Here is a 10,015-nt window from a genome sequence, read left to right on the forward strand (position 1 = left end):
CATCCATCCATCCATCCATCCATCCATCCATCCATCCATCCATCCATCCATCCATCCATCCATCCATCCATCCATCCATCCATTCATCCATCCATTTTTTTTACACCCTTGTCCCTTAGTGGGGTCCTGAGGGTTGCTGGTGCCTCTCCAGCGAGACGTTTCGGGCCAGAGGCGGGGTCACCCTGGACAGGTCACCAGTCTGTCGCAGTGACTTTAATCTGTTCGCTTTACTGCTGGATTAAATAAAATGCAGAACTCACATCAGGGACAGCTCACAAAACTGACTTATGCAGCAATTATCTGCGTTGACTGTGTGCACACTTAGTGGTGGATTTATAATCCTTTTAAGATGGCTGCCACGACGCCCCTGTTTACAACAGGGCGTCATGGCAGAGGAAAGGAGCTTTCCTTTCCCGGAGGATTTTTGTGTATACCATTTATTTCAGAAAAGAAGAAGAAAAAAACACCTGTTAGTTGTTTAGAGTCAGTTGTGTTGAATATTGGAGGCCCCAGCTCCATCAGCTCTGTTGAGTGAAAAGGTAATGAAAGAAAATCAATATGTATAAGGACAGGGGAGGTGGTCATAGTAGTTGGCAATTTAGCTAAAACTAAAGGAAAATCCTGGAAGGAAACATGCAGACATTGAAAATGTATGTTCACACACACTTCATGCATTCTGACTGAGCTTGAGCTGTTTTGCAAATAAGCACTGTCTCAGTCTCCAGATTTGCAAAGCTGTCATTTGTTTGAATTTGTCAGACTGCCTGTGCTTGGCAGACAAATTTTACTAGCACTACTCAGTAGCACTAGTTCTAGTTTTCAACAACAAACCTTAACGCAGGAGCAGGAAGTGTTCACTTTACTTTTGGCAGAATTTTCCTGTTTGTTATCCAGTAAGGAAGCAAACTTCTTCTTCCCCCTCAATGTTCACAGATCCAGAGGCAAACAAACAATCTTTGGCTCCACCAGTGAAACTGATAGACAGACTCGTGTCTGAACTGCCCTTCATTTTGGTTTCTCTTAACTCGGCATTCCTGCGGTGCAGAAATTATTGCCCAATTGGCTCACAGCTGACACCATCTCATTCTCTGGCCTTGTCTCATCTCAAGAACGAGTGAGACTTTTGGAGCGTGGAGTTTACATTCCTCACTCGCCGCCCCCTTCCTCCCCACCCCACCTCCCTCATCCTCTCTCTTCATATCCTGTCATTCCACACATTCCTACACATTCAGTCAAGGCCCAAATTAGAACATTAAAGTCACCTTTGCTCTGCTGAGTTGGAGCATAATGACTGTGTGACTGCATCTCTGTCACTGAGACCCGTCTGTGTTGAGGTCAGAGGAAGTATTTTTAGGAAAGAGGGGCATTTTTGAGTGTTATTTGAAAAGAATACTTACTGAGTTTTTATATTTTGATAAAGATGAAATGTTATTCCTTTCAAGAATATCTTTACGAGCAATGAGAAATTACTAAATTTGCCTCCATTAAACCTACTTTATTCAGATTTTTAAAATTTTTTTAGTCTGAAGCTGTTTGTTTTCTTTGCAGGCTTTGCTGAAGATGGACTGCCAGGGTCTCGTGGCCAGGCTTGTCATGGACTTTGTCCTCCTGACCACCGCCGTGGAGGTGGCCGGACGATGGAGAGACCTCGCCGAGAAGCTGTCCAAGGTTTCCCGCCAGCAGATGGACGCCTTTGAGGCGCCGCACCGCGACAAGCATGGCGTAGTGGACAACGAAGTAGGCCTGTTGGAGCCTGTTGTCATTGCTAAAGCATCCATTTAATGTTTTCACATTCAGTTCAGACACAAAGTTTGATGTATTCTGTTGAAGGTTTGCAACAGAGTTTAAAAAAGATGTGGATAGTTGATGAGACATAATAATTTAAGTGTCATCTATTTAAACTCTACTGGCTAGTAAATGTTTGGCCAGTTAAAGGACATTAGCGTTTCAATGAGTTAAAGTCAGATTTATTCTGTTGATAATAGTTTGCTTAACCCAAGCACTTGTGCTTAGTGTCCAGTAAAAGTTAAAAGGAAAAGTATGCAATATGTAAAAAAAAAACAAAAAAAAGAATTGTTTATGATGACATAGAAAGACAGGAAGAGTGAACATAATGTAGCATAATTGCAATTAATATTATCATTGCATAATTCTACAATGATATCACAGGTTTCATGTGTTTTGAATGTTATGCAAGGAAAAACATAAAGGAGTCTGTTCTTCAGTTTTCCTCGAGCCACTTAGTGAACAGAGCAAACCTGTGGAAAAAGGTCAGATATGACCAAAGTTGAATTTTTTTCCTCTTGCTCATGGTGGAATATGATCATGGCAGCATTATGTTGTGGCATGAACAAGAAAGCAGGTCAGTTAAAAGATGGATGACGTTATGTCCAGGTCGATACGAAAGATTATCTTCCAAAACTTCGTAAGTAAGTTTCCAAATATTTTCCATCCAAAAAAATATGTGCAAGAATTTGACTGTCTATATGTGTAAAAAGACTCAAAGCTGTAATTCCAGTAGTGCTTCTACAGACTTGATTGATTTTACTTGATTTGATCGGAACAAAATGTGGAAACGTTCAATGGGTATGAAAACTTTCTCAGTCATTGCCAGCCAGGAGTCACGGTTAACAGATCATGCAGCATTTGCATTTCGTGTCCACAGGCCATGTGGAAGCCAGCGTATGACTTCCTGGTCACATGGGCTGCTCAGATCGGCGACAGCTACCGGGACGTGATCCAGGAGCTCCACATGGGCCTGGACAAGATGAAGAGCCCCATCACCAAGCGCTGGAAGCACCTGACCGGCACGCTAATCCTGGTCAACTGCCTGGACATCCTGCGGAGCTCCGCCTTCAGCCCCACTTCTCAGGATGACGAAGCCTTCTGAGTTTGAGCTGCACATCAGCTGACCGTTCCTGAATGCCTGTGTTTTCTGTTCATTGCCCGGCGGGATCCAAACGGACTGAGGTCTCCCCAGGACACACATGGAGCTCACKTGAACTACAGAGAATAACATGTTGCACATGTAAGTATTTTTCTACTCTAGTTGTAGCACAAGCCTTTTTGTAGAGCAACACTTTAAAASCTTTGGTGAAGAACTGCGTATCAAATTGAAGAATCACTTTTTCGAACTAAAAGACTTTTTAGATCCGTGTTACAGTCTCGCTCTGTATTTTATATGTACATGAAGAAACCGTAATGATCTTTTTCTGCCATGGTCCTTCTTACTTCAGACATCCAGATATTCAGCCACACTCTGTCTTGTTGGGATTGAAGACGGAAARGTTAATAAATGATTTATTCAGTCATCATTTGCAACAAGGTTTGACCCGGTTTAAGGACTTTGCTCAAGGTTTTTCTGGTGGTTTGCTTTTGTGACTGTGAGTGTGCCAAAATTACTTTTTTTTAACCATTTCTGTCCTTGTAAGTTAGTGACTTCTTTCTGTTTGAAGGCGTCGGTGTGATGGTTGAGGAAGCTCTATTTTGAGAATTCAAATACTTGCTTTAAAAATKTCCTTTTTTTGTTGATTTTAATACAACAGTTTCATAGGATGTTTTGTGAGCCTGAACTAACTATTTTATGGGTCAATCAGATTTCAGTCCAGAGTTTGACCAGAACATRACRTTTATCTTTCTGCAGTTCTTTGTCAGATTTTGACCAGATGATACAGGTTGTACAATAATTTTACCACTGGCTTTAGTGTTTACTGGCTGGTCTCCAGCAGACTTTGGGATTATAAGGATGTTTTTTTTGTTTTGTTTTTTAGCAAATGCATGACCCAGGTTTGTGGCATTTTTGTTTAGAAACCTTGAAGCTCACATGAACTCTGAGGCCAGCAAGGTCTGCAGCGCTTTACATTTAGTTCTTTTGTAACCTTGCTGGCCATGGGCACTCACTTTGGTGTAGTGCAGTTTCCASAGTGACTATGTCAAAACCTTAATCAAAATTAATTTATAATTTTTTTTTTAAAAAGGGCCAAATTAATTTTTAGCTTTAATGAGACTTTGATGTGACTAAAACCAAATTTCACTGTGTTAAAAGTATCAGAACAAGAACATGCCATGTCTCAGCCCACTACAGCAGAGTTTATCCAAAGATGCAGTTTAGTCACTGTTCTGCACAGTGTGTTTAGTATTGTCCATGATTACTGTACAGCATTCTTGTACGTTCATTCGCAGCATTTCTTTATCAGTTGATTTTCTTTCTTTGAGTCTTCGCCTCTGCTCCCCTGACAAATAGGTGCAAACATTCAGCACTACAGCCTGCTGTCCACTCTTAACAGTTATTTTGTAAACTGGCTGTTTGCATTTACAAGCASATGTTGTTTTTGGTAAAAATTAAGACTTTCAAAAACATGGAGGGTCATATAAAAACCTGCTCGCCAAAAAAATGTTGCCATTGTGTTGGGAAGTTAAAAAAATGAATGTTACGTAATGTCTTAGCCACGATCAGAAAGCTTTCATGTATGTTTTACCTTTTGGGTAATGTTGACTTTGTTACCAACTGCTGGCCCTTTATTTTTTATATTTTGTTGTTAAAGTGTGTATTTTTTTTTCAATAACAAATATAATAAAATAAAGATTTCAAAAATGCAACATTTTTCAGAAGCACACTAAAGGGAAAATTAATTCCACTTTATGCATATTTGGATCGGTCCATCTGTCATTAACACTTGCTGCTACAAAATACATGATGTAACTTATTTTGCAAACAAACAAAGTTGGAGAATAAACTGCAGAGGAACAATATCAGAAATGTGAGGTCAGGGATGAGGAAGATTACCGCAAAACGAGGATCAGATAGATGGAAGTCTGAACAGAGCAAAGGAGATGAACACATTCCTCAACAGGTTCAGTTCAGGAAAAAACTCATCATCATCCTCCTCATCATCATCATCATCATCATCATCATCATCATCATCATCATCATCATCATCATCATCATCATCATCATCATCATCATCATCATCATCATCCTCTCCTGCTCTCTACCATACAGACACCCCACCTTTCTGCGATCCACAGATTTTCTGTCTAACTACAGATGTCCCATCTTCCACCTCAGTCATGGATTCTTCTGTTTCCACAAGTTTGTCTTCAACCAAATCCGGAGATGCTGCTGCGACCTTTGACTCCCCCTCCCACTTTTCTGTACCTAGAAGTGAAGAGAGACTGAACCAGAACAAGGCTGCAGGTCCAGATGGTGTTGGCCCCAGAGTCCTGAGGTCTGACATGTTTTTAGGCCAAAGCAGCAAATAACTTCTTCTTCGTCTTTTTATTTATTTTTATTTTTTTTCACCCAAAATTGTAAATTTAGAGGCCGAAACATATTCAAAAACTCACCAAACCTTGCCTAAAATTGTCCCCAGCATGTCATTAAATGACTTAATGCAATTGCAAGTGAGCGTGGCTAAGATGCTCTATATCCACAGCGCCCCCTAGAAATCAGCTCCTAGCCCCCAGCCATGCTTTGACCAACAATCATGAAATTTGGTACATATATGTATCTTGACAGGACCTACAAAAAAAGTCTCTTGGAGCGATGGTCCAAACACAACAGGAAGTTGGCCATTTTGGATCATCCATCCATTTTCTTACACCCTTGTCCCTCAGTGGGGTCGGGAGGGTTGCTGGTTCCTCTCCAGCTAACATTCTGGGCGAGAGGCGGGGTCACCCTGGACAGGTCGCCAGTCTGTCGCAGGGCAACACAGAGACACACAGGACACACAACCATGCACACACACACTCACACCTAGGGGCAATTTAGACAGACCAATTAACCTGACAGTCATGTTTTTGGACTGTGGGAGGAAACCGGAGTACCCGGAGAAAACCCACGCATGCACAGAGAGAACATGCAAACGGGAATCGAACCCAGAACCTTCTTGCTGCAAGGCAACAGCTCTACCAACTGCGCCACTGTGCAGCCCCATTTTGGATCAAAGCCTCCATTTTGTCTTTTTTATACATTGTATTTGAGTGAACTCCTACAGTTCTTGACATATCGACTTCAGACTCACTAATCATCGAATGCTTTCAACGTCTTGAGGCATTTAAGGTCAATAGTTATGTGTTTTCCTTATGTAGATAAGAGCATGTGGGCGTGGCCAATCCTCAAAACCTGAGCATTTGCAATAAACCAGCTGTCTGAAACTTTGTCTGTCATAATTGCCTCTCCACCGTTTCTGCACATTATAGATCTTCCTCTGCTGCACTTTAGTTGTTTTTTTWATCATCAGTAGCAGATCAGAAACATCTTCCTTTCTAGCATTATTTGCCCGCATCCTCGTCATATAATATGTTTCTGTCATTATGATATTCAGGCTTGTGTTCAACACCTACAAGTAAAACTTTTCAATTCAGTCGAGCTGCTGGAGGAGGCAAAAACAACCACKACAGGAAAAAAAGGCATTCCTCTTCTTGTAAATACTGACACCATGGCAACCTCCTGAGCCAGGCATGCAAATGTCCTCCYTTGGCTCCCATGCAAAGGGAGAAAAATATCAAGATTCACACAATACATGACAATAACTGTAATGTGTTTTCTGCGTTCACACCTTCGCTGGGACGTCCAGCTAATGAACAATGTGGGAGCTGGAGGGCAACAAAAGAAACAAACAGAACAGTTTTATCCTGAAACATCTCACACCTTCCTAACAGAGGAGCATCCACTGCTCCTCTGGTACCAGGTTATCAAACACAAGGTGTGGTAATAAATTGAGACCGAGCTCATTTTCTAGTCATATCGTCTCAGACAGACRAGTCTSAAGCTTTGGACAAAGTATATTAACACTTTTCAGAGGGTTTCAGACTTGATCATCAGCTGCTTTTAAGATTTTTGGTAATAAGCAGTGATCTATCTCAGTTAAATCCCTCACTTTTGATATACATATCCAAGTATGTATACATTACATATTACGCTGCTCAGGGTGGCATGTTGGAGTAGTTCCCCAAATAGCAAAATATGAGTGAATCAACGTTGAAATGTAGTTATAAACACTGAATCCACGTTGAAGACTGATACTGAAATGATGCTGAAAGTGGTTGAATCAACGTTAGAGTTTAAACCATAACTGATGCTGTATCAATATTGGCTCAACCATCATCTACATGCACATTTGTGTTGATTTTATAATGAATCAAAGTTAAGAAATCAATAMATKTTTTGGTCTGATAGGTCTACACCATAACATAGCATTAAAAGTTTCAGCACTGGTGTTGAACTAAATTTTGTTGGCAGACGATTTGTAACRGACATTACTGGAGCTATTTTTACTCAAGTCACTGTATATCACTTTAAGAGCACTTTATTAAYTAAGTAAATAGAAATGTGTTTGTATTTGGTAAAATGTATTTTATTTATTTATATAGGTGGAAATTGGTCAATTGAGATCCCCTGTGATTTAAAAGGCTGAAAGGTGGTTTRGTCCTTCACTGCTGGGACTATTTAAAGCTGCAGTTTCATCTGTGTGTTTTGGTTCTTGATGCTGAGTGTGAAGAATAAACCTTTGCTGTTTCCACCTTACTCTGCCTCGACCTTCGTCTCCACTGTAAATCCAGCTGCAAAAGGCAGCCTGGTTACAATGTTGTCCAGAATTACTTGCGTTACCTTATTATGTTATATTATTATATTATAAAAATGTGTGTACACAAACTTAATGAGAACATGRCGTTAATATTACATTTTATTTAGGAAAACAGGCATAGATCTGTAAACAGACCTCTCACAGACTTCACCTTATCTATATTTAAAAATGTTAGTGATGCTGAGGTAATTAGTAGGAAAGGTTTCAGGGGGGAAACGACATGTCTGAACAACATGGAGGCTCTGAGAGCCATTATTAGACTCAGGGCAGCCAGACTAGTTTATTTTGCTAAATTATTATATTTAGCTACATATTATTGCTTAGGGACACAAGCAGGCCTTCTGACATACAGATAAAAAAATATATATAAAAAAACTCAAAAAGGGCACTAGGGGCATCAAGAATAAAAGGGGCAGGGGCTCAAGCCCCCTTCTACCCTTTCTCCCCCTTCTGCAGTGATCAGCACCTGGGACAACGCCCTCCAACTGGAGACGGTCTCCTGGCTCCCTCTGGTGGATAACTGAAAAAAGTGCAAACAAACCCCACAGAGACCAAAACCCTGGAATCCCAACAATTTCACCCCATATGTAGATTTTAAATGTACAACTGAATGACAATAAAATCTGTGTATGTATATTATTATTTACAAATTAACCAGTATTATTTTGGTAGCTGTTTTCATTCCCCCCTCAGCTGCTGCCAGTAACGCATGTGATGCGATGTGTGTGACGACCCCCGCATTATGCTGTACTTCCATTAAGGTCATGATATGAGAGGCGCTTAATGTCACGTGTCCACCTGGATCATGTATGTAAGGAGCGCTCATTYCATTTATGGCAGACGCCAGAGATCCACAGGCAGCGTGGAGCGTGTCGGTCGCTTGACACGGTGTGGGACGCAGTTGTGTGGGAGCCAGTTCAGAGGTTTGGATGGACCTCATAAGGAGGCAGCGTCTGACCTGATGGAGGTCTGCACCCGGGAGCAGAAACTTGGACCTGCAGGGGCCAGTCAGTACATGTCTGAACAAGACCTGGACCTGAAGGATGACCAGATCCATGGGTGCAAACGTCGGTGCAGCCGTTCCAGGGAAGTATGCAAGTACCCCTAAACTTCATTATAACAATAAATGCCTTTAAAGGGCTTAAAGTGATTTCTGGTGTTGTGTCCCCCATGTTGTTGTTGCAGACTTCTGAGTTGGGTCATAACAACAGCCCACTGTGCTGCACCACATGATGGGATGCTGTAAGTGTTGATCTCCAAAGATATCTTTATTTCACTATAATAAATGTTTGGTTGATTGTATTCATCAGCCCTGTATCCTCAACAGAAATCAGATCACAGTCTTGTTCTCCTCTGGGATGAATATGAATCTCTGGCTTAGACACTTGGAAAATAGTCACAAGAAGCAGAAGAAGCCCTACAGGGTTGGTTTTGAAGTAACTGACTGAACTTTTCTAGTCACACTCAGTCACACCAGAACTGAGTGTATGACTGACTACAAACTTCTGTGTCAACAGCAGCATCCTCACCAGAACAGTCAGATGCTTCCCTAGTAACCAGACCTGGATCACATGTGACCTAAAGGAAATGTTAAACAAGAAGAAAGAGTCCTTAGAGAACGAGACGGAGTTATTGAGGAGTATGCAGAAGCAGCTCAAAGTCAGGATTAGAGACAACAAGGAGAAGTGCAGGAAGAAGCTGGAGAGTAAACTGCAGAAGAAGAATATCAGAGATCAGGATCAGATAGATGGAAGTCTGGACAGATCAAATGAGCCGAACACATTCTTCAACAGGTTTAGTTCTGCAACAAGCTCATCATCCTCTTCTGTCCCCAGCCATACAGACATCCCAAACCCAACTGACTCACAAATTTCCTGTCTAACCTCAGATGTCCCATCTTCCACCTCAGTCATGGATTCTTTTGTTTCCACAGATTTGTCTTCAACCAAATCAGGAGATGCTGCTGCTCTCTTTGTCTCCCCCTCCCACTTTTCTGTATCCAGGAGTCAGGTGAAGAGGGAGCTGGAGAAACTGAACCGGAACAAGACTGCAGGTCCAGATGGTGTCAGCCCTAAAATTCTGAGGGCCTGAAACTGCAAAGCAGCTCTGTGGAAATCTGCAGGAACCCTTCCACCTTAGGTTGACCCAAGAAAAGGTTTTGTTGTTGTGGAAGACATCCTGCCTGGTTCCAGTACATAAGAAAACTCAGCCATCAGTCATCAACGACTATAAACCTGTTACCCTGACAACCCACGTCATGAAGGTCCTGGAGAAACTCCTGTTGGTTCACCTGAGCATGCAGACAAGGACGTATCAAGACYCCCTGCAGTTTGCTTATCGCCATGGAGATGATGATGTCATCATACACCTGCTTCAACAAACCCACTGTCATCTGGACACAGCAGGCAGGACTGTGAGGATCATGT

At 41.7% G+C, this 10,015-nt stretch overlaps 1 protein-coding gene across 1 annotated transcript in view; it reads left to right on the forward strand.

Moving 5' to 3' along the window:
* Positions 1 to 5,654, forward strand: part of LOC103482389 (SH3 domain-binding protein 4) — a 28,366-nt gene extending 22,712 nt beyond the window's left edge. Inside the window, exons 4-5 of the mRNA XM_008438520.2 lie at positions 1,549 to 1,737; positions 2,666 to 5,654. Coding sequence (XP_008436742.1) covers positions 1,549 to 1,737; positions 2,666 to 2,890 — 414 coding nt within the window. The 3' untranslated portion in view covers positions 2,891 to 5,654. The remainder of the gene's footprint in view (positions 1 to 1,548; positions 1,738 to 2,665) is intronic.
* The last annotated feature ends 4,361 nt before the right edge of the window (positions 5,655 to 10,015 follow it).

This window comes from Poecilia reticulata, linkage group LG2 (genome assembly GCF_000633615.1).
Source record: "Poecilia reticulata strain Guanapo linkage group LG2, Guppy_female_1.0+MT, whole genome shotgun sequence".
NCBI classification, from domain to species: domain Eukaryota; kingdom Metazoa; phylum Chordata; class Actinopteri; order Cyprinodontiformes; family Poeciliidae; genus Poecilia; species Poecilia reticulata.